We start from the raw sequence: 25,900 nt of genomic DNA, 5'->3' as shown, positions 1-25,900 counted from the left end.
TAACACCCTCATGTATTTATATTAGCAGTGCAAGCTGTGGGCTCAAGTCTCCTGTCAGTGTTTTGTCTGTGTTTCACTTTGGGGAAAATTGCTGGTTCTATTTCCAGTCCATTGTTTGTGCCCTGTGGTTCTTTTCAAAATAATTTGTTACAGTCACACTTTGCTGCTTTTGCATTTACTTTTGCTCATTCTGTTAGACAAATAACAGTAATTGTTATGGCAACAGCTACGTTAGAAGAAAAATGCAATTTGAAGTGAAGGAAGTACATTGCCCTGGAACAATATTCACACCGCTTGGTTTTTTTTTTTACGTCTTACCCACTCATAGTGACAGTTTTTGGAGGGATTTTAGGTGATTGACAAGCATGAAGTGGTGCATGATTGCAAAGTGGATGGAAAATGGTCCATGTTTTTTAAATTTTCATTAAAAAATTACAAGTGTGGTTTGTATTTCAGACACTTTTTTACTCTAATACTCTAAATGTAGAGTAACCAAATTATTTCACATCTTACAAAGACAATGTTGTTGACCTGAAATCACAAGTAGGGAAAGAAGTGCATTACTCAGAAAAATAGCCGTAGTAACTTTGGAGAAGCAGCAGACAACTACGGCTTAGCAGGAGAATCTTTTGACAACACAATAATTAGTTTTGCACTCCTTTACGGCAGAGTTGCACTAAGAAGACCATTTGTTCAAAGAGTTTGGTGAAAGAAAAGGCATAAGAAAGCATTTCCTTCTATCAAATATGGTGATGGTAGTGCCATACTGTGGACTTCTTTTGTTTAGCAGGAAAAAGTTGCTCTGCAGAGCTATCCTGAAAGAAAACAGTTTGAAGATGCAAAACTGGAGACTAGAGACTGAAGAACGACCCTTTTTTCTGTTTTTCCTGAAAACATCCATCATCTTCCTTACATTTCGAAACTATTAGCTACTTTATGCCAGTCTTTCTTGTAAAATCCAAATAAAAGTCATACAAGTTTTTATTTTAGTTTCAAATCTTACAAATACAAGTGATTGCTGTGAAAGTAGATATTCCATGAGGAAAACACAGCGACAATTTAGAGCTGGTATGAAGGAAGTAGGTCAGAGAACGTATGGAACCCTTTTGAAGGTGTAACAACATCAACATCATATCACTGTTACTTCAGTGCCAGAACAAGATGATTACCCCCGTTATGCACGGCCTGGCAGTACAGCTGCAGCATTAATCACAGCATCCATTCAGCTCGGAGTGCCAAGTTCTTTTAGTCCTGATAAGGCATTCGTTGCAGCCTGCATTTCCAGAGGGGAAGATGAATGCACCTGTCTTCAAACCCAAATAGTCTCCAGTTACCCTGGTGTCCCTTCTTATACAGTCTCTTCACATCTCTGTCTGCTTCTTTCTCTCAACCTTTACTGAAACCTCAGCACGGACTGAGCTGCCTGGCGCAGGACAAGTCCTGTCTGCGCCTGAATAGCAGGGGAGAGCGAAGCACTGGAACAAAAGAGGCATTTATAGCCGTCGGTTCAGGATGGCTGCAGACAGACAATGGTCACATTCTTCAGTTCCTAAAACAAATATCTGTGAGTGCAGCCTGCCCTGAAGAGCTGGACAGAGGGCAGCAGGACTGGGAGAGCTACATTTCAGTGGTTGTGCTGTAGCTGGTGAGGAGAAAAGAAAAAGTTTACTCCCAGAGGTAGCTTTGAGTCATATAACACAGACCAAAATAGAGCAGCTAAATAGTCTACCCTGGGGGAGACACACACCACCATGGAGGTATCTTTGTCAGGTGTGTTGATAGTGCCTCTCACACCTGGCCCTGAGGAATCCATGGTAAACTGACTCTGTTCTTTACGAGGAAGCAGCTGCTCCGAACACAACACAGCTTTGGAAGGATCTGAGGCAGCATCCGAGTCAATGCTATCAATATAGCAACACTCCTTGATCTCTGGGCAGCTGGGGCTGACAGCAGTGTCACCACGTTGGGTTCAGAGGGCGTGTCGGTGCAACTAAAAGTGAGAACAACCCACTCCTCGGCTATCCTCGCATGCAAGCCAAGGAACAGACAGGGTCAGGCCCTGCGCCAGCTGAGGATAAGATCCAGTATGATTGTGGTACTTTAAGGGTGTCATGATGGAATCAGCTGTCGTTGTGGATTGTAGATCCCTTAATGAAGCCATTTGCTTTCTTTGCTGTTCATAATATACCATGAGGGACTTTGTGCTGTCTTTTCACAGGCTGTTAAATCTATATTAGTCTGTTTAAGGCATTTACAATAATACTTTACGATGATTGATAATGAAGTAAATAGACATCTTTTTTAGATTGGGTAATTCCTCTATGAAAAACCCACTTTGTCTTTTTTCAGACAAACATGTATTAAGAAATTATTCTGAGTATGACTTATTGGAAAAGTCAACATGGATGGAAGACGCATTTAAATGTTCACTAAGTCATATTTAGCACAATTCATAGGTGAGAGGAACAAAATGAGATCCTGTCCTAACATTACACACAACAGGACGAATTTAGAACAACTGAAAATAAACCTTCAACCCAATGCAAAGACTGGCCAGGTTCTGCTAACATGGTTGGGAATGTTTACCTTCCTGGACAGAAGTGCTATTCTGAGGTTCGATCTCACACTCATCATAAACCTTTTTCATGAAGCAGAACCACATAACAAATGAGCTAAAGCAAGAACTTAATTGATGCATTACCAAGAGTTTTTCTGCTACTACAGCAGAGATATGTGTGACTTCACCTTTTGGTTAAGACAAACTGTCTTCTAAGGATTGCTTAGCACATTCAATGTAATCTAAACCCATGAGCATTAGATAAGGAGCAGTTTCACAAATTTGGATCGATTAACATTCAGCATTGGATCCCTTAAATTAAAAAATGGTTAACCTACACAACTCCTTGTTTTGTCTCGCATGAAAGAATGTCATGCAGCTACAGAGAGCTTTCGTGTAAACAAAATGATACAATAATAGCCTGGAAGGTCACAAACATATGTTGTTTTGAGTAGTCATTTGTATTTTGAGAAAGGTGCTTTATTTTGGCTGAACTGAAAGTTTTGTTATGGCTAAATCACAATATCTAGCTAACCAGATAAAATAGCAATATATAAAAATACTTCCAAATTACTTATTAAAATTTATTGCATAATCCACAAGGTTTCAGGTGTGAATAAATATTACCTAATCAGTGCCACTAATTGTTTTGTCAATAAATTCTGAGATTCTAGATCAATAAATATACATGGATTAAAGCCTGAATGGAAACTGTTTTGGAAACCTCATGTTTAGCTTGCACGTATCTGTTGTTTTCGTGACATTTTTTATATAGAGCAACCTTAAACAAACCTTAAATCGAAGGCTATTGTTACAGTGGGAAGAGACATAACATTGCATTGTACTAAAAATATCCAGATAAAATAAAATGTGTCTCTTTCTAAGGATTTCTAATCAAAATTCAGCAACCAGTAACAATGTTTTTTGTTGTGTGGCTGAAAAATGCATTTAATATCAAGAAAAGCCTATCATACACAGTCACTGCAAAGATACTGAGGTATTCTGCTTATATCAAATAGCGGCAGCATGCTGATTAACAAAGAAAAGTTATTATATGTTCCAGATTTATGCCTTTAAACCTACTCAGCTGTCACCAAGGGAACATCTCGGCATGATCCCTATTCTTTATTTTATCCCTATTTTTTCATGATGATGGGACGTGATGTGAGGATCTTTTTCTCTTTATGCACTTTGGCTGCATGCAGGGTAACCCCAAGGGAGAGAAATCTTTTGATCCTAACATTACTTTATGGCTGATGTTCAGCGCGTTCCAGGAGTTGCACTGTGTTAGGTTTCTGCGATCTGAAAGCAGATTTTGAAAGAATATGAACCTGTCAGATGAATTTGGTTTACTCATTAGTTAAAAATTGGTATGTCAGAAGTTTTAAGACTGAGACAAAATTGTTCAGCACAAACCTACAAAATCTGAGTTTCAGGCAACTGAAGCAAAAAGCCAAAACTGGTCAGTGTAGACACGTCATACAGAGGGAGTTTAAACTACCTTAATCAGCTGGAAGCAATTGAGAAAGTGGAAAGTGAGGAATTTTAATTTCTGCTCTGCTCTGCTAAGCATGCATACATTTAAAATGAAACCTAACCGATCTATCCAGACTTGAATAATAATGAACAAAGGACCAGCAGTCTTTGCTTAGATATTTTTTGGTTTCCATTACCAAACATAATCAATAGACGTGAGACCACAAAAACTTTTTGTGAATGGAGTTGTTTTGCCATTAAGAATTGAGATACCTGCAACAGTAAATTAAGTGCATAACTTCCAGTCATTAGGAGGCATGTATGATGCAATCCCAGATGTCTGCATTAAGGGAAGGCAGAAGCAGCAGAAGGGGAAAGTGTTTTCACCTGTTCAACAGCAGCAACATTTTATATACAACTCCCAGTTGAGTCTTGTAAAGCTATCTTTTAGAAAGTGATAATTGCACCAGACATCATCATCCAACAAACTTAGCTGAACAGTTTTACATGTGCAACCCTTTAACATACAGTGCAAATCTGCACACTCCTAACGTTAATTATATTCTTCCATAAAAGAAATAAGAAGGCCAACTTTTTGTGTTTAAAAGTGTTGACTACAGTAATGTTCTAAAGTTATAAATCACTAAAGGCTTAATTCAATGATAATGCATCACACTTTAATCCAGACTCTCTAAGCTAAATTTCAAACTATGTCCAAAGTTTGGCTTGAGACCTGACCACAACTCTGAAATGGGGCAGATATCCCCATCAGCACCAGCAAACCTGACTGCAGCCATTTATTGATATTGGCATTTATTGGTACATCAATTGATGTGGACAAAAGATTTACAATGATTCACAACACTCTTGTAAGAGACATTTTTAATCTCGAGGAGGTTATTTTTTATCCTGATTAGATAAATGTTGAATATTCAGACTTTTTTGTTCACTTTTTAAAATATTGGATGTTTAGTTATTCTTTTTTCTAGGAAAATGGATTAATATAATCACTGTTAGTAGTGTTAAGTGCAGACTATTATTATGTTTCATTGTGTCATTATCCAATAAGTTCACTGATTTCACATCATGACAAACCCAGTAAAGCCTCTAGAAAAAATAATTATTGTAAAATGAATTAACTTTATGGTCATTTTTACTGAAGTGTTAGTAAAATTATTTATTCCTTAGAGCAAAATTAATAAACACTTTATGTATTCTATTTATTGCATACATATTTAATGAGTATTAGCAATATTTGCTTTGCAGAGATTGATTTTGCATCGTCTGCTGCTGTGTTTTAGACTCTGTAAATGTGCAGCCCCTTGGCTTGACAAGAACATGCTGCTTGTGTTGATCTTTGCTGTCTGTGTCTCAGATGGACCCTGTCCAGAAGGCAGTGATTAACCACACGTTTGGGGTCCCTCAGCCCCTCAAGAAGAAACAGATCATCTCCTGCAACATCTGCCACCTGCGCTTCAACTCAACGGTAAGAAACGATTATTTTTTTCTGTATGAGGAAGATGGGGGAAGTGTAGCAATAAAAGGAAGAAAGAGACATCATGCTTTTTGACTGCATAATGTGCACTGACTGTATCACCTTTAGTGAGTAATGGATCTACCTCAAGAGAAAATTGTACTTTGGAATAGTAATATTTTTCTTGAATGTTGGTTTTCACTGGAAAAAGAATGTTTCTATGATATGCCAAAGAATCATGGAAAACACTAAGAACATCTAAGGAGTCATTGCTGCAATGTAAACATTGCTGTTTTGCGTTGTTGTTGTGTCTTGTTTTTTTAATGAAACTTTCCAAAGACGCAAAAAAAGTTTTGCAGTCATATTCTTTAAAAAAAAGTAGCTTTCGCCTCCAACATTTGCAGATATGCTTTACTCCTTTAATACTGTAATTGTCCACTAATAATCCTTAAACCTAACACTAAATTCTGTGAGCATTGAACTGCCTGACATTAAGCTGAATTTTGTTGGATGTCCACTCCTTGGAAGATGGGAAACTACATTGGATATAGTAGGATTCTACTATTTGGAATAATCTTTCTCACTGTTAACTAATGGAATTCAGTTAAACTGGAAATTGTTATATGACTCTTTCTTTATTAAAGAGGAGGAATAATTGTTTCTCTAGTGTCGTTGCTGACATTTTCTCTTTTCCATTGTAGAACAATGTAACCTGGAACTCCAGACTATCAAAATTCTTTCTTTGACAGACGTGTTCAAATCAGTCAAGTACATTTTATTTGCGTCATCTGGCTGCTACCTTCCATTCTCAATTTTATGCATTTTCTTTTTTTTTATTGTTTCAAACTGAATTGTGGTTTGCTGGAGCCTTGATTAGGTCAAAGAGGCCTTATATAAGTAAGTAAGTTGGTTTTGTTCTTGTGTGTACATTTTTGTTCAGTTTTCATTTTATGTGTGTTGGTGACAGTTGTGTTGGTGAGAAGGCTTAGATTGCAGCCTAGATTCCATTTATCAGCAAAGTGCAAAAGAAACAATCAGCAGCCACAGCAGGAAGCAGATTTCTCAGCTGCTCTATCCATCCTTTGCATAACACATGTATTGTATATTTGGAAACAGTCAAATTAAAAAGCAGTAAACAGTGTAGAAAGATGTCTTCAATCCAGATGAAGCTAAAATGTGAAAACAGCCACACTGTTTCATTTGGACTGAGAAAGGGGAATAAGATGTAGGCATCTTTTTTCCCTTTCCCAGACTCTATTTTTTGCACACTTAAAGAAAAATGTCAAGTTGACTATAACTTTATTAGTAGCTTGAAGAATACTACATAAACCTCTCCAGAGTTTTATGTAGATGCATTTTAAGCTTTACATGATGCACGATGTTCTAAGAGAAAATTGCCTGGGTGACGCAGCTTTTAAGTGTTAGTCTGATTTAACGAGCTGTTCGTAGCAGCAATTTGTGACATTTAAAGTTATCTTATTAGAAAACATACAAAACCATGTTTTTATCAGCATAACTCCAATTAAAACTCATAACTATTGTTACCCCTGACCTGTCTGGTGTGTTCCTTAGTTGTGGTGATATGTTTGACAGTGTTTTCTAGCAAATCCCCATGACCTTCATACAACAGTTTTATTTTAACCAACACATTGTTAGACTCTGTACAGTGAATATGTGACTTTTGAAAGCAATCAGTTGAACTGGGTTTTTATTGTGTTCATTTAAATGACATGAACACATATGGGGTGAAAAATTCCACTAAATACCTTTAACTTTGTGGTTGTTGTGTCAAAATGTAAAAAAAAAAAATTAGGATAGATACTTTTGCAGTGCAAGTTTATTTACATCAGTGCTCATTGCTTTGTGCATAGATCATTTATCTTTTTTTGAAAGCCTTTTCTTGATGATATATTTTTCTAATGATCACTTCGCCCTCTCTTTTGGGTGTCTTATATCCATGTGGGACCTACTTGAAATATGGGTTCAAGATACTGATGATCTTCCTCTCTCTATATATCTATATATTTTATTCCTCAATATAAAATCTGGTGTCTCACTGATTAACCAAAGCAGCTGGCAGCACAGTTTAACTTCTATGTCTGTCTATTTTCCACTAGGGACTGGACTCAGAGGCTCTTTAAGCGAATGGAATGGAGCTAGCTTTACACCCACTCAGTTTATATATGTCCACACGATGTGTACATCCTCCCACCCCCGTTTCCTTTCATCCCAGGGATTTCTTGATCACTGGACAATCTGGAATCCTTTTGATGAGCAGCACATCCTCTTGTAGTTCCTCTTGACTGAGCCGCAGCTCATTTCACGCCTTGTCCTTCTGCCTCCTTTGAGACCCAATTTCGATGGCTGCCAGTGAGGAGGCTGAACTATTCACAACAGGCTGTGGAGTCAGATGACATGCTTATGTATTTTTGTCTGAGTTGGTTTCTCTGAGCTAATGCTACCTGCGCAGTAATCAGTCGTATTGGTAACTCTCAGATGATCAGATTTACTGGCATTTTGCTCCAAGTGAGAAAAGTCTTGATGAATTTGCCTGTCTGTTAAGTTTTTCTGGATGTTTTCATTTGATCACAGAATGTCTCCTCTTTCTTTTTAGTTGCTGCTGAAATAGTAAACCACTGCCAATATTATACTACCCAGAGGTCAAAATATGCAAAACTGAACTCATGCTAAATCCACTTTCATTCCTACATTCCACACTCTGAATCCTTAGAAGTGGGGAAAATACTCACCTTATTTGGCATTTCGTGTTGTCTGTAGTGATTTTAAAGATTTACTCCCAAGCGTGTAACTCTTTAAGTCCAAACTGATGTTCTGTTCACACCAGTGGCTGATGAGTGCTGATCCCCAGAGGTTGTCTTAGCTTTTAATGAGCGATCTGTGCATTGATTTCTTTGCTATTTTTATGTATCATTGCTTTGTGTAACATCATGGCTTTTGTTCTCCAATTGAACAGGGTCATGAGAGTGATGAAAATGGAAAAGTAAATTGCCATCCACTCAAAAGGAAATTTGCATGCTTTTATTGCTGCAGTCTAGTCAGTCAGAATGTGTTTTGAGTCTGATTTGTGTTTGTGTGCTTATGAGGGCCTTAAATGTGTGTAACATTAGTATGTATTGCCAAGTGTGTCTGGGTTTTGCAGAGGCTGACTCTCACGGTGCACATTAATAGGGTAGTTGTAGAGATGGAATCCTCTCTCTTGTTGCATATTACACATGCAATTATACCTCTGGCCTCCCAGTGTGCCAGCTCTGTTATCAGGTGGAAACAGACTCTCCTTCTTGCAGCCTCCGAATGCCTGTGAGAGAGAATTTTTGGGCAAGAGCATTTGAACATTTCTTGCACACAGGCTCTGGTCTTTGCAGCAGATATGGCACTAGGTCCTCTATGCTTCTTCCCTCTAACATGTCTTTTTCTTCTTTTCCATTTTCCCACAGAACCAAGCAGAGGCCCACTATAAAGGCCACAAACACGCCCGGAAACTCAAAGCCATGGAGGCCCAGAAGAACAGGCAGCGACGAGGTGGAGAGACCTCAACAACAGGGAAGGAGCGGGAGCGGGAACGGGAGCGGGACCGAGAACGAGACCGAAACAAGATGACCCCTTCTGATGCAGCTCTTCCAGCACCTATAGATACAAGCTTAGTAAAAGAAACAAGTAGGTACACAGACAGAAAGTGAGAAATGTGAGAAAGTCAAGCCTGAGACTAGACTTAATTTCTCTGCCCTCTTTAAATTATGAATGAACTCTAACATGTTTTCTTCCCTTCTTTTATTTTAAACCCACCCGGTAGCCCTCAAATTAGAGGCAGACTTTTAAAATACATTTCGTGTACTTTATCTTTTATAATTCCTTCTTCAAAGCACTTTTTAAAAGCTTATCAAGTCTGGGCTGCTCTAATTTGTAATTGGCAAGACTTACACAGAAAATAAGAAGCAACTGCAAAAGCACAACTCCTTCTGGTTTTCTGTATCGATCTCAAAGCTAAGACGAAATTATTTTATAGCTTTAGTATACCAGCTGAAATATATGGATATATATATTTAAAAAACAGAACGCTAAGTCAAGAATGAGTCTGCAACTACAAACCTTTCTAGGTTTTCTCTAATTGTTGATAATGCCTCGCTCGAAGTTCCAAAGCATTAGGAAAATCTTTCTGGTCATTTCCGGACTGAAAGTTGTCAACGATTTTATTTTCTCATCTATTCTTGATTTTATTGTTTTGTTTTTGTCTAGATCGGGGTCTGGTGTATTTCTCTTTGGTGTAATTCAAAGAGAAATACACCAGACATATTGCCAGACAGGTTCCATTTAAGTGATTTCTTGACTCTAAAGGTCTTTCGATGATCCAGCCCTGGTGTGTCTAATGAAACTGAACACAAGCATTGTGGTTCAGTTTCTGATGATCTAATTAAGGGAGCAATTACTCTGGTTTCCTTGTCTAATATTAAAAGTATTAACAGTTATACTAGTGATGAATGGTGCTATTCAATCAATTGTCGGACTCTAAATTATACATTGTAGTAAGCTGAAGGGCTTCATCACTTAAACTTGAAAAATGTTAACAGGTGAAGGGACAGTAGCAGAACGTTTTGGCTAAAAGCTGCTATGAAACTACTGTCACTCTAAGGAAGCTACACAAAAGATATTGGCATGGAGTTACCAAAAATCAGCAAGACCTTAGTTTTAGATATTATGGGATTGGTACCTATTTTCCTAATAGTTAGTTGCCGTGGTTATCTTTTCAAAGCCTCTCGTCAGAAGTTTAGCTGCAACATTATTTAAATGATGGCGCTAGGTGCAGAGCAAGATATGACATCAAACTTTGGATTTGACTGCATATTTTTAGTTATTCTGTTGGAAGATTTGTATGAAAAGCATTGAAGGCCATGCTTAACTCAAACTCCATTGAACTGTTATCAATTGGATAAGGATGGGATATGTAGAAGAAAGTTAAAAACCTTTCATTCTAAGTAAAATACTTATGAGTTCACTGCTCTCAGCCTTGTGTCTAATGTTAGGTTCCAAAGTTTTCAGACTGCAAGAACGTAAACAACCAGGCTTGCTGAGATCGATTGGACTCTCTCTGTTCTTTGTTACCCCATTTTTTTCTTGATTTCAATTTCTCTCTTCTATTTCCATTACTCTCTTCTGCTCCCCCCTATTGAAGTTGGAATGAGAGGATGGTGACAGGACCAGAATTGGTATGTTTGAGCACAATAACGGCACAAAGTGCTGAATGAGCCATGACGGAGCAGAGCAGTGCAGAGGGGTTTCGTTTTAATGGGCTGTCAAAAAAAAAAAAACTAAAGCTGAACAATATCAAAGACACTCATCTACTTCTACAAAAAAGTTCAGCTGTTTGTACTTTAGTTGTGCCAATACAGATATCTAGTGCTTTACGAAGGAAATGTGGTTCTTTCCGTTTGCAACAAGAAAAATAAATGTGAACTTTTCCACTGCAGACAGCTGCACCTTGACTTCTAAGAACCTGAATTGTTTCTTTGGCATTTTGACTGCTACGTAAACCCCATTAGGTTCTCATATTGCACTTGTCTGGATCCAGACTTTTCATTTATCATTCCGAAGCAAGGGGACTGTGCCAGAGCTATAGCAGTTTTTTCCCTTCTTATTTCCTCTACCGTTTTAAGTTCCTTGTCTCAGAGAAGATCTCTAGCTATGCAGAGTTTTTAAATGCAGACATAATATCTGAAAAAAGAGAAATATAAAGGTACTCTTAGAGAGGACTGTTTATCCTCCACACAGGGTAGTTTAGAAATGGACACACACATTCACAAATTTTCCCCTTGAGTGCCAAGAGTCTCCTTCAGAAAGGAGAAATCAGACAAAAGACCCGGAGCCTGATAACACTCTCATCAAATATGATTTTAATATTCTGCTGTTCCAAAGGCCCTGAAAGAGGAAAGCTCGGTAGAGGCGAAACGAGACAAGATGAGTGGAAAATGTAAGATAAGATGAAATGAATGAGAGAGAGCGAGGGAGAGAGAAATGAATAAGAAAGGGAAAGCACGAAAGACGTAGATAAGTCATAGCTAATTTTTATGCTGTGAATAATTTTGCAGTTCCAAGGCAATTTTGTGCCAAAGAACATTCTTTAATAAACCCAGTTGTGCAACTGGCCTGATGTGAAATTGAAATGCACCAGAGTGAGCCAGTGCTGGCATCCCACACAATGCCAAACTGGGATGGAAAAGTGTTCCAAATTAATATTTGATGAAATGAATTACATCTGCCATGAAAATCAAAGCTGCTGGGGAGCTTTGAGAAGCTAATGTCCAGAGTGTCTGTTCTCGGGAGCCAATAAGATCCCCATCGGTGGCTCACTGAAGTATGCGCAGTGTCTGACTCAGAACAAAACAAAATATTCCTCTAGACCCACAAGGTCAGCCTCTTGGGTGCGATGGAAATACCTACTGAATAAAATGAACACAATGGGCAGCTTCTTTTCATAAATGACTGTTTTATTGAAAAGGAATAAATGGGACTAAATATTTTATTTCTCCTGCACATGACCGAAATAGTAAAATAACAGCTGCTCCTCATTTAACTTCCCTTTGTTATTTTTTTAGAAACACTTTATATCCATACTCACAGCCTTTCGATGGAGAGTTTTCCTGTTGTTCCAAACTTCAACTTGGGATAATAACTGCAGTAAATATTTGTTTAAACATGCTTTTGCAATCAATGGACACAACTACAGAAAATTACTTAAATGTACTACAGTATTTCTTATCATTTTCGCTGTGAATTATTGGCAGTTGGTTTTAAAGACGAACATTATGCAAAATAAAAAAAAAAAAACAAACGGTGGCATTCACAATTATAACCCTCTTTTGTTATACTTATCCTATAACATTTTCCAAGTATGAAATATGCAGATACATGGAAATTTTACTAATTCTCCTTGGACACTCTTTCCAGATCATCCAGAGTCCAGCATCCGCCTTATTCTCTCTTCTCTTCAACTCAGCACCCAGTTTTAGCATAAGATTTAAGACTGTCAACTGCAATGACCTCCAAGTTCATTTTTCGTCTATTAAACCATTTCACTGATGATTTAATTATATTTTCTGGATCATTATTCATTCATTTTAGCTTTCTGGCAGTGACTACAGCATTTTAATGTAAAATGTCCTGGTGTCTAAAAGAGTTTTAATGCCTATCTATTCTAACATGTTTTCCAGCTCCCTAGAAAGAGAAACAGTCCTGCAACATCACTGATCCTCCACAGAGCAAAAGAATATGAAAAACGTTGCTGCATTGCCCCATTTGTTTAAAAATTATTATGCAATTTGTACTCATTTCTAACTTCAATAAGTCCTTTCACATATGCTAACATACGTAGTCTCTCAAATACTTCCCAATCACATTTGAGTTTGATCAGTATTTTATCATATCGAGCCCAACAAGTCATCCATCTGGGAAAGAGAACAAGGGGATAAACAGAGATGAACTTTCTAGTCACACAAAGAGACAGATCGATTCTTATATAGCATGCCTCAGACTAACAAAGGACAGCCGTCTACCAAGTGTAAGAGTGCCAAGCTGGCGCCAGGAGACTGAGAGCCACCATCAATCATGACAAGCATCAATCACCCCCGGCTTTGATTGACTCCGCCACTGAAGTCATCTTTTGCAGGGACTCTGTCTGTCACCGCGGTAATGATGATCTAAAGCAAGGATTTTTCCCCTGGGAATTTGTTTATGTTCGGAGGCTGCCTCGGATCAGTTATCGCCTACTAAATCAAGCGCTCAGTGTCTTGAGTGTAGAGGCAAGCGTGTGTATAATGAGTCCAATTTTCGTTAGGTGTCTGTCTGTGCTTTAAGTTCTTAGCCGATCACTCTGCTGGCTGGTAATCTCTCAAGATGTTTACACCCATAGAAACATATTCAGATGGACTGTTGAAAACATAAATCAAATTATTCTCATGTAAAAGTTACTCATGATTGCTTGAACAACATCGATCCAGATGCTCTGTAATCGATGGTGTCTACTTCTATTCCTCAGAGGGCCAGCTGCCAATGGACTGGTCTTGGCCTGACAGTTCTGACAGTTTTCTCCTTTGTCTTCACAATTATATCAATACTTAAAGGACATATAGTACATCTGAAAGACCGAAATTATGCAAGACTACCAGAGTCACGCAATTGATAAAGTAGGTAAATTAAAAAAAAAAGAATTACGTACTCTGTTCTTACTAGCAATGCACTAGTACAATGACCCTGTAAAAGCTCTCTTTTACAGGGCTTTTATTCCTAGCTATTTGAAATAAAGCATTGTGGATAAAAAGAGAATAAAGTAAAATTCTGCATTTTTGTTCTCCTTAAATATGATTAATCTGAAAGTAAAAATGTTCAACTCCCAGCAGGAAATGAAGATCTTCATGTCAGCCTCCCTCTGATCTCTACCCATGAATTTTCAGAGTCCCACCAACCTCTATGTCTTCCTCTGTGAGGTTCCTACTAAACCCACTGATCAGTATCATTTCCCACCACAGACCTCTCAGGTGGCCCTGTATTTCACAGATCATTCTTACCTCCAGCCCTTCCCCCCTACCTCTGGAAAAGCACTCCAATCCCTCAAGGGTCACACTCATTACAGCAAGGGGAACGTCTAATCTTGCTCATATAGTTTCTTTTACCTGGAAAGGAATGAAAAAGGAAGACCCTTATCTCCAATGATGAATTTACTCTTAAGACATAAAAGGGAAAATCAATGGAGCATGGTCGCTCTCAGGTCGGCTGTATGTGTGTGTGTGTGTGGGTGTGTGTGTGTGTGAGGGGGGGAGGGGGGGGTGCGTGCGTGTGTGTGTGTTAAGCTCACTAAATGAAATGGAGATATTCAGTGAGCGTAGCACTCAGTGCTCTGGGGTGAAGTGTGTTTGATTCCCATGGGAAGACAACAGAGGTGAAGGGGGAATGGTAATGGAACTGCAGTGACTTATCGGCGAGACCCAGAAGCTGATGGGTTTGTTTATATTGACTAAAACTCAAGATCCACTTGATATTTGAAGACTAAATGTGAAGAGGAAAGGTGCAAAAGAAGAATGAAAAGAATGGCTTGTGGCAAATACTTTAATAAACCAAAAAAAGTCCATGAATTATTAATGTGGCATAAAGTAGTACTAATGGGGATCCTAACCCCAACGCATTAAGATGTTTCGTTCCCCATATTGAGGAGTCTTTAGCCAATAGTGTCTCCTGAGTGTCTCAGACTGATACCTGATTCAATTGTTGTAGTTTCCCTAAAATCAATTACTTTCATGTGGTAGAAAGCTCAGTGGCATTACAATGTAGTAAAATTCATCCAGTGCTATATGGGACTGTCAGATCGCTGTTCTGTCCAGGGAGCTTCTTTTGATTAATAAAATTTAAAATGAATAATGAAAATATTACTTTCATCTGCCTGTTGTCATGTGTGGAATACAATGGCTGTTCTTTCTGCCCATCCATTCAGCCTATCTGTTTTGATATGAATTGTTGATAATTCAGCTCATAGCTGTCAGTGCAGGTCGACTTAATTGAACAGAAAAACAAAACAAAAGTTGTTCTTTTGCTTAAACTGTTTTGCTTAAACTTAGAACTGTGCTTTGAATTTAGTAAAATTTAATGACTAGTGTCTCTGCTGCACAATGTACTGCAAACTCAAAGTGATCATATTATTGTAATGTATGAAAAACAATTCATTAGGGATTCACTGGATCAACAAAAATAACTTTTAACATAGAGTATCACACGGTTGGGTGCATGGCTGCTACACTGAACCAGTAACAGATTCTTAGTACTGTTTCTTCAGGGACTCCCTGGACTGATCGTTTAAAAATAATCTTAATATTTAAGATCAGATATGGACGTATCGAATTTGTTAAATGATGGAGTACGAATGTGGAGTTAGCTTATGGAGTTTTAATGTTTGTTTTGTATTGGAATCAAAATATTCAGAGAACTGTAGAGGTTTGTGAGTATTTCCTTTAACATATTAGAAAACTACAAAGACAATTGCGAACTATATGTGATGAATGTATTAGGAGTAAGGCCAAGAAGGTTATTAATGATCCTTTATACACTCTTCACAATGACGTTTTGACATGACCTTCAGGGAAACTTCATAGAGAATACCAGCACCAACCAGAAATATTCATTCGGATTTCTTTTGTCGAATGCAATTAAAAAGTAAACAGAAAAAGGTTTACCCACTGAGAAATTATTTATTTTCTACATGAGTAAGTAAGGATGATAACCTTGAAATATATGTTTTGAAGCTGTAAATCATTTAACAAATAATGTATTTATGCATGGCTCACATATATTTGTTTCATACTAGGGCATATTTGATAAGGGTTTTTTTTTATTTCTAAAGTAATCTGTGAACCTGCAAATTCATTCTTGGGTCCTATAAATTCCTATAAGTGTGGGCAATAAATTGTACATATTTGCATGTGTTTTTTATCGAACAGTCAAAAAATACTGGACTGAAAATAAAGCTAATAAAGCAGACAAAGTGCGAAAGAAAAGCTCTGGAAGTCCTTCAAAATCTATAAAGAAATATTGCTCAGGATCACTTTTTAAATCACGCTCGTGGTTTGTTTATTTCAGCTTTTTTTTTCTTCTGCTCACATACCAACAGCAACAGAAATAAAATAACAGATTGCATTTCTACACCTTTGATCTGGCCTTATGGCCTTAATTTAAAATAAAGCACACTAGCCTCGAAGTGAAAAGTGCCAGTATTTACAAGGTTAGTCCTATTCTGAACATCCAGTTTGCCGATATTCACCTTTTCTTTTCTATTTCTCTGCAGGTCTTCAGTTTGATCTGGAACCAAGTATCCTGGAGGGAAAACTGGAAGAGAGTCCCAGGAGCTCGGTCATGCTGACACCGGTGTCTGAGGTTTCCTCTGTGGAGCTGGTCACGCTTTCCCCTCCTCAGATTTCGCCTTCCTCTCAGCTCTCTGAGACGGCGTCAGACACCAGCACTCCGGAGGGTGCAGAGGCCGCCGAGGCTACAGAGCCCACAGAGGCCACTGAGGCTATGTGTCTGACCGGCGAGTCAAGTAATGTTGCAGACCCTTCTATCACACCAGGGGAGCCTTGCATGGATGACAACAAAGACCCCAAGAAGAGCAAAGCTCACCTCCACTGTCCTGTCTGTAAAGTCACAGTCAACTCCACCTCCCAACTTGAAGCACATAACAGCGGTATGGTCAACTTGTGACCCTGATTTGTACACATTTCTTTATGTTTTGAAAAGCCACTTACATTTGCCATTGAAATTTCTTGAAGCAAAAGGCTTTGGATAACAAAGAGCCTGTCAAATTTATGTTTTTTTTTTTTCTTTTTTTCCATCAGGTACTAAGCACAAATTGATGCTGGAAGGTCACAGTGTTCTGCCGCGCCGTAGGGGGAAAGTAGTGGCAGCTCGAGCTGGCTGCAAGAGTAAGCGACTGGGGAGCAAAGGCAGCGTCGGGGTGCCTAGCAAGAACTTCCAATGTGAAGTGTGTGAAATATTTGTGAACTCTGAAACCCAACTTAGCCAGGTAAAGATTAAATTGCAATTCATATATGTTTAAACCTTTGAGCAATATTTTTTTGTTTTTTAATTTGGGAGTTTGTTGCATATGGGGCCACATCTACTGACCAGTCTGGGTTCCCTTTCAGCTTTGTAATGCAGTGTGCCAAACGCAAAAGTGGTTTGTCAAATGGTTGATGAGCACAATACCCTTAGGAGTCTACTGGACTCCGGCTTGCTTTGGCAGCAAAACCGACCAAAACACCATTAGGAAGATAGTCTGAGCATAAGTAATACTCTGGACTTCCAAGCTTTTTTATTCTTTTGAAATATAAAATGAAGGTGTATAAGGGGATTGGGAGAAGTCCTACAGATTTGTTGAGACATACCAAGCGAGAGTGCTGCCAACCTGATATGAGTTTGTAAAAAAGGCCATAGAAGTGATGTTGACTCTGCTGGGAAACGCACTGAAGTCCCAAATCACCTGGCAGTGGAGAAAACATTGCTCACAATTTCTTCAAACCCGCTCCACAGAGAAACGATGTGGCTGCAGGATTAATCAGAAAACCGAAGTGCTTGCAGATCTTTATCCACTACAATGAACACTTGGAGCTTAAAATTGCATGTTTAGCTTGACTTTACATTCACCTCTAATCTACTGCATTAAATTTGGTTAGATTGGTGATAAACATTAAGGGTGGAATTTTAAAGACTGTTTAATCCAAAAGCTAATTTTAACTTTGATGCAAGTGATCTGTGGCACTTTCTTTAATGGCTCTGGCACATGAATAAAGCTATTAAGACTACATTTAAGCTGCTATTTTTACCATCTATTAGTTTAACAAAATGCCCAGAGAGCAGGTGTTTATTTGCCACTTATTGCAAGCTACTGTGCTTTATGTGTTTCTTCTGGATGTATTAGCATCAAACCACAGTCGGGAAGTAATTTCTCTGCTTTTGATGTTCACTTAATACTATTTCTGTGAGTCATGAGACTGTCTACACTGGAGTGGAATGTGGAAAAATAACAGAGAATGTGCTGGCATGTGTATGAGCTCCCAGTCTGCTTTAGCCCTAAATGCATTCTACCAGTCTTATATAAACATCCTTGTTCCCAGGAGGACAAAAGCCTGTAGGGTACCGCAGCCGGCAGGGCAGCTTTAATAAAGTAATGCAATGTAATTTCTGTGCACCTCATACCCAGCGTGTATTTATTATTCAACGGACAACATTTGAGGTTGTTCCGCTGTGGTGCGACAGATGCTTGTGAACCGGCTAATGGTATTTCTGCTGGTCTCGGCAGCACATGAACAGCAGAAGGCACAAGGATCGGCTGGCCGGAAAACCGCCCAAACCCAAATTTACCCCCCACAGCAAGAGCCAGCCGAGCTCCAGCTTCACGGTGAGTCTCAGCCCTGAAGATGTGGGCGAATATGCATGAAGACAAACAAGAAACAATTCTGTTTTCTTACAGTAGAGATGCTTCAACATGGTGTATATACTGTATATTTGCCAGAACTGGATCGTTTCAGTTCCACTCTCAGAGTTAATGGTGTTTTTATCGCAACTGTTCATAACATTCAGGACATAAAAAACACAGAATCCCATGGCTTTTAAAGGTCTCTACAGTGTATCATGTTGTGACAGCATGCCTGTGTCTCTGTAATGTCAGAGAGGTTAAACACACTCTTATAGTCGGTGAGTCCCCGACCCCTGAGACAAGTCTAAATTAGTCCTGCTCTCCCCGCTGTCCAACTCTGGCAACAGCAGCCTGATTCAGCACTCTAGATTAATCACTTTTCTACTCCTGTCATATACACACTTCCCCCACCTCTCTCTTTTCTCCTCCTCCTCCTCTTCCTCCTCCTTCATCCTACAGAACATGAGATGGAGTGGCTATGCAGGTGTGGCTGTGTCTGCCATGAAGAAAGCATTCACCCAGTGCAACCTCACCTCTCTCTCCTCGCAGGTCAGTAGCAGGCGAGGCTGAGACTGCGGTTTGGAATTGGAAGGAGAGACTTGTGCTGGCTGAAGTTTAGGCCTGACTATGGCCAGGGGACTAAGCAAAGAAAATAAGGAAGTCACTTTTACATTAAAGTACATTAAAGGGGTGGCTCTGATCTTTTTTCACATTGTAGCTATTAATATTATGCTCTGTAGACCACAAAGTTAAAGATTACAAAAGACATTTACCTTCATTACCAGCATAGTGGGACCTGTTTATATAAGTATATAAGGTGAATTTTTAGCAAAAAAGAAAGAAAAAACACTTTGGGACCTCAAGCTTCTTCTATGATATTTAGCAAAAGACAAATATATAAAACAGTTTGTATCTCAGATGCACAGCACTTTATAAAACTATTCATGCCCCTTAAAACTTATGTCATTTTTTCACATTGCAGCCACAAACTTCAACAGATTTTAGGTAATAGACCAACTATTGGTTTGGAAATGGTACATGGTTTTCAAAGATTTGCAAATAAAACTTGGAAAGTGTAGAGTGCATTTGTATTCAACCTTCTTACTTTGATACGTCTAACCCTGAGCATTCAGCTGCCTTCAGCTGCGATCCAATTGGTAATACACAAGCTGGGTCATTAACAAAGTTGTGGAGAAGTTTAAAGCTCGCTTTGGTTGTTCTTATTCAACAAGCTACAGTATATCGGGAACACAAAAACGGTAAGTAGGTCTACAGTCAAAGAGACCAAAATGAAACATTTTGATTACATGTGTGAGGGAAAACAAACTATGCTAAAGCAAACCATGCCCATGCTGAAAATATTTTTGTGGCAGCATCATGCTCTGGGGAGCTATGTTGCTCAACATCTATTAGCAACAGCATAAAACTAAAGACTAGTGGTTCCACAATTATTCATTCATATGGGCTGAATATAAAAGCATGTTCAGGTTTTTTTTATATTTTTATGTATTAAGTCCGTGTGTTTGCTACACTTTTCAGATTTATATTTGTGAAATGTTGTTTAAAAGCATGTCATTTTCCTTCCACACAATTGTTTTGGAACTTGGTGTTGGTCTGAAGGCCCTTTAAAATCTGTTCAGTGGTTATTATGTGGCAAAAAGTGAAAGAAGTCAGACGGGTGTGAGTACGCTTGTTGCATCTAAAGGGCTATCTTTGTAATAAATTTTTTAAGAGTGGCATTTTGACGTTTATCCTCCCTAAAATTATGAAAAAGTAATGAAGATAAAATTATTTTTGGTCACAACAGTCAGTTTTATTAGTAGTTATGCCATATTTGGCTGTTTAGTTTTGCACTAGGACCTCTCTGCCCTTTCCTGTGCGTATGCAGAGAGCCAGGGGCAAGAGGAGCAGCAGCAGCAAACACTCCCAGAGTACGGAACAGAGCAGACGTCCATTACAACAAACGTGACACTGATTAGGTCAGACACAGTATGAAGAGCAGGAATGGATGGGCTTTGCACTGTGGCTTCCAGAGGAGGCTTCAAAGTAAGCAGTTTAAATACGCAGCTCTCGATTAAATTTACCAGTTGGACCAGGGGAGCTGTCTGCTGACATCAGCCTAAACTAATACTAATACAAACACACACCTGGAATCAACTTGAGGTTATGAGAGACTTTTATGTTGATAGAAATGTATCCAGGAATTTGGAGGCTGTTTATTAAGCAGTTTGTGGCTTTTGTTATTGTGGTAACTCCCTTTTATTTAAAATATATATACAGTATATAGAAAGCAAACCTTTAAGCTTTGAACAGCAGTGTACATGAGCTGGGTAATCAGGTTAACTTCGTTGACTAATCTTAAAGTAAAGTAATCTTCATAAAAGATCAGAATAACCCTTTTAATAACTATGAGCCTCAGAGCTACATATTTTCTTCAACTTAGTGATGAAAATGATTGTGTCCATGTCATACTCCTAGATTGTCTATTATCGTCTATCTTGTTTATGCAAGTTTGGACACCTGTGGGTAAATTCATATTTCATCTATTCTTCATGTGAAAAGAAGTAAATATAATTTGCTCAGAGGTGTTTTGCATATTCCTTCACTGCAGCTGAGTGTCTGAACGAAGGGCCAATGTTTTCGAGAAACATGTTTGCCCGATCACTGTTGTGTTCTGCCCTCGTTGTGTCCTTCTCTTGCTTCTTACCGGTCCCCCATTCCTGTCTTCTCCAGACCAAACTGGCCTTGCAGAAGCAGCTGACCAAGAGTTTGACTACTGGCTTCCTGCCCAGCCCCCTCACCCCACCAACTCTGTGCACAGTGGCTACTAACCCGCTGGCTCTGCGCCACCCGGTGGGCACCACCACCTTCATCCAGACCCCATTCCTGGGCCCTGCACTGTTCCGGCCTGCTCCGGGGCCGCTGCGGGCCACGCACACACCCATCATCTTCTCCCCTTATTAAGGACTTAACCGATATCCCAGTTAAGCTCTGGCCCTGTCCCTTTACCAAATCCAAGGCCCTCGTTTTAGTGTGACCACGCAACAAAGGTCACATCCAAACTATGCAGCCCACTTGACTTAAAATGGGAAGAGTGCACAAATTCCAATTTACCACCAGGCCTGATGGCCTGAGAGCGCTTCTCATCACAAAGGCCAAGATCCCCTTTCATGCCTTCTTTCTGCTCCTTTGATGGCGACCTCAAGAGCAGCACAGGCCTCCAGACAGTGACTGGCACAAGGAGGCCGCATTTATAGCCATTTCATGGGTCAACATGGTTTAAATTATAAATATTATTGTGTAATTTATTAGAAAACATATATAGAAAAAAATCTAGATGTATGTTTAGTGTGGTTGCCACAAAATAAGGTCCCTTTACTTGATGCTCTTATAAAACCTTTTTTATCTTCTATGTTTGGAGGCTTGATGAAAAGTTGTTGTTGTAGGTCCGTAAAGCAGCTGAAGCAAAGCCATACATGTATGGCTGCAGAGGCCAGCCTTACTCATCAGTGTTTTCAGCTGACAAGCTTAAGCAATGCTGTTGCATGGTATTGTGAATATGGTTAAAAAAAAACATAAAACGTCTTAGTTTAAGGGTAGAGTTCTGAATTTTTATTGTGAGATTTTGTTAAAAGGTTACAAGGTGTTGGTGTCTTACCTACAGTACATGGCACGTCTAAGCTGCCATCACAGATTCTGCCTGGCCATGTATGCTGGCATATTTAAAAAGGCATTTACATGAGTGTTAACATAATAATTAAGGCAATTTTATGGCACATTGAGTCCTATAATGCTTTTGAAGTACATGTTTAGCTTTTGATGCCATCTCAGTTTGAATAGTGCATGTGTCTTGGGATCAGTGATGTGTAGTTTTGGGTTCTGCTACATCAGAATGATGTATTTTTCTTTTTTTATACCAAAGATTTGTATGATCTGGGAATGAATCTTCACTGCCCTACTCATACTAAGTGGTAAGATAGTTATCTGCCAAATTAATCAAAGAGAAAATTATTCATTCAGGTTCAGTCCTAATACAAAGCTTGTTTCACATATATAATTGGGTAATTCTTGTAATATTTTAGTCACAGTTGTGCAAAATGCTGTAACAGTGGCACATTACTACATGAGTGAGAAGGGGTTTATATTCCAACATGTCCTACAAATCTGTGGCAGTCTGGTGTAGCAGACTGCTATGGAAATGCAAGGTAGATATGTAATATTGCGGCTGGAGTATTAGTAGAACCTTTGTTTATAGATCCAGATTAGTCGGTCCCAAGCTAAAGTTAGCATATAGCCTAAATGGAGCCAATGTGGGCCTCTGCTTTCTTAAAAGAACTGCAACTTCAGAAATGTCACAATAATTTACACAAATAATTTTTTATCAACCCTAATCTGATATCATGTTAACATTGGTTAGTTATTGACACACATGTTGAGCATGAAAAGCACTTCTTCTCAGACTAACCAAATTAATTAAAACCAAAGCAGTGTAAAAATCAGAAACTTTTCAGAGGTCAGTATGAATGGTAATTTATATATTTTTTAGACCTTCTCACATTTCTATCGATCTGTTGCGCTGACCAGAAACGTTAAACTCTAAGTTCATGTCTCGCATGGGATGATCCAGGGTCAGCCTCGATTTCCCTTGTAAATATTAATTGGCTTTTGTGCATACAACTGCCTGATGTGAACAAGACGATGGTTTCAAGGTGTGTTTTTTGAGATAGGAGTTGTTTCCAGGACTGAGGCACAGTTGCTTGCAATGCTGCCTTGCCTTGGTTGTTTGTCTTGTTGGACTGTGAAGCGTGATGTGAAACACCTGCGCTCCCATGACCCTGCTAGATAAGTAGACATAGACGGGATGAACAGACAGACAGACAGACAGATGGACTGGTGGAGGTGTTTTATGAAGGTATGAAACCTGCTAACTTTAATCTCTGAAACCAACTAATCTGGATTTAAGATGAACAAGAAAGTCAATAAATATATTACTGAAGGTAAGAAATTATTCGCCTTTTAATCTTTTAGCAGAAGCTCGCTTCAAAAATTCAAAGTAATCACTTTAAAGGCTCTCAAGGACAAAAGCGACACGTCACTGTAGGTCTATAATTATGTATTGTTTGTGTTAAAATGCAAAAAAAACTGCATTACTGATGTCTGTTTCTTTCTTTTCAAGTAAGAGTAACAGCCCCTGCGTCCAAGTTATTTTTTTTAAAATACCAGGATTAAACAGTCAGTAAGATCCAAAAAAGGTCAGCTTGTCAATGAAAGTATCTTTCAGTTAGCAAATCTGCTCTTTGGAATCTGAATTCTTTCTTCAGAGTATTACTCATGCATGCAACCTGGGATTATGCTTTTCCTAAGGTAGCGGCATGAAAATATTTTTTCGCAGCTATACACGTCTTATCCTGCCAAATTCCCCTTTGTTTCGCTCCCATCCTCACTTCTTTTAACCCCATTTTCCTTTCACCTCACTGCCATCACCTTGACGTTGTCCCTGATTTTCTTCTGCTGTGATCTCAGTTTAAGCCGATGAGGAGCAAGGAAATGACGCACACAATCAAAGCACATAATGAGAACACAATGGATAACTTGATGACTTGATAGGATTTCAGTGTTTGATGAAAAATTTGACAGCGGGTGGGAAGGCTGCTCAGCCACATTCTGATTGACGTCCCGGTGCTGTGTCTGAGCGCAGCGTATGGAAAGGAGGGGATACAAAGCACAGTGCCATGGCAACCACATTAAAAAGCACCTTAAAATGGATTTACTTACAAAAGCAATGATTTTTATGTTGATGTTCTCTTGTTTTATTATCATTTGTAGGTGTATGTTTTATCAAATTCTGTTTTGAAAAAAAGAAACAATCAAATGAGAATGATCCTGTTATAGTTTATCTGTAATGATGACAAGCCTCACATTTAAAGCAATACATTCAGTATGTTTATGTTCATGTCTGGTGTGTCAATGACTTTATCTCTTCTCTGCTGTAAACTCCTCATACAGTGTATTGTGTACCCCACCATAGCCAAGGCCAATTCTGGTTTGTCAGTGAAAAGTCAAATGAAATAAAAAAAAAAGTTGTGCAGCTGCTGCCCTTGATGCTTGATGCTCATGGCCAGTCTCGACATGAGAAAGGGGCGGAGGGTAGGGAGGGAGGCTGCCTTAAGCGCCATATGACACTGCCGCTTCACTTTTCAGCGGAGCAGTAGGACCTCTGTATGACTTCCACTGAGAGAAAAGAAAAAAGAAAAAAACATTGTTACGTCAGCGACGAGTGATGTGGAAGTGACACATATGCAGCATCGACTTGTCATTGTGCTGTTTGTGCTCGTGCGCCGACTCCCACGCAGGATATCTGCTGACATTCTCCCCTTTCCTTATGCCGAAAACAAACTCTTGGCAAGGTCTCAACACAGGACTTGGAGCGCATGTGTCATCCTCTCTTCAGCAGTCGTACTGAATCATGTTCTCTTCAATTACAGGAACCTATGCATTTGTGCAAAGTGTGTACATGTGTTTGACGCATCAGTGCCACCTCTCGTAAATAACCTGTAACTGCCATTCAGTGCTTGTGCTTTAACAAAAACCCTCTTCATCCGATGTGCATTTGTGTTCTAATGACTCCCAAGCCGTTCTAGGTTAGCAAAGCCGCCAGGTCTCCTCGCCATAATGATGTGATGGTTCTCCCCAGTCCCACTTCTCAGTGAACCAGCCAGCCTTTAATCTTCACTGTTTCTTTCTTTCTATTGCTCAGTGGGAACTCTGACCCGGGTGACCATTTTTCTTAAATTAAATAACCAAGAAAAGTCAGATTATATGTAGAAATAGAGCAATTATAGAGATTCTACCAGAGTCATTATTGTTATCTGTATTATAAATATTATAGAAGAGAGTTTAGATGACGTTATTGTTGAATACCTGTTTGAAAACAGGGTGGGGGGACTTTATTATTTTTCTTCTTTATTTACATGGTTTTATCAACATGTTTTTTAACGTACAACAGAAAATATTTAAAGCGAAAAGATTTGAGTGAGCTTTTTTTTTCCACCATGCTGGCAGTTACTGAAATAATATTGTAACTTAAGGCCTTTTACAGACAATATCATGACGTTGCATTAACTAGGCCTTCTCAGGGGTGACAGGTTGAGCAAATGTTAACATGACCATCCATTCAGGGTATCCCTCCATAGCTCCAGAGGGCAGGAAACACTGTACACATGGATGGGATGATGAGAAATAAAATGAGCAAATACATTTCTGTACATTATAAGTAAAGTGGGTTGGATTTGGGGAAATAAAGCTTTTTCAAACTTGTGAAAATCTCTTTAATTATTTGGAAATTAACTTTTGTGTATCTATGTTTTTTTGTTGTTGTTTTTGTTTTGGGGGGTTTTTTTCATGTGTAAAAAGTTTTGCAGGAAAC

General features: G+C 38.9%; 1 protein-coding gene across 1 annotated transcript in view; it reads left to right on the top strand.

Moving 5' to 3' along the window:
- znf385c (zinc finger protein 385C) overlaps positions 1–25,797 on the top strand; it is a 143,325-nt gene extending 117,528 nt beyond the window's left edge. The window contains exons 5-11 of the mRNA XM_032588632.1: positions 5,409–5,519; positions 8,963–9,182; positions 16,348–16,743; positions 16,895–17,082; positions 18,358–18,456; positions 18,934–19,023; positions 21,208–25,797. Of these exons, the coding sequence (XP_032444523.1) occupies positions 5,409–5,519; positions 8,963–9,182; positions 16,348–16,743; positions 16,895–17,082; positions 18,358–18,456; positions 18,934–19,023; positions 21,208–21,438 (1,335 nt within the window). The 3' untranslated portion in view covers positions 21,439–25,797. The remainder of the gene's footprint in view (positions 1–5,408; positions 5,520–8,962; positions 9,183–16,347; positions 16,744–16,894; positions 17,083–18,357; positions 18,457–18,933; positions 19,024–21,207) is intronic.
- Positions 25,798–25,900: the final 103 nt, after the last annotated feature.

The sequence above is a fragment of the Xiphophorus hellerii genome, chromosome 16, assembly GCF_003331165.1.
Source record: "Xiphophorus hellerii strain 12219 chromosome 16, Xiphophorus_hellerii-4.1, whole genome shotgun sequence".
NCBI lineage: Eukaryota > Metazoa > Chordata > Actinopteri > Cyprinodontiformes > Poeciliidae > Xiphophorus > Xiphophorus hellerii.
The sequence above is the reverse complement of the archived record's forward strand: the minus strand, read 5'-3'. Positions and strand labels throughout refer to the sequence as shown.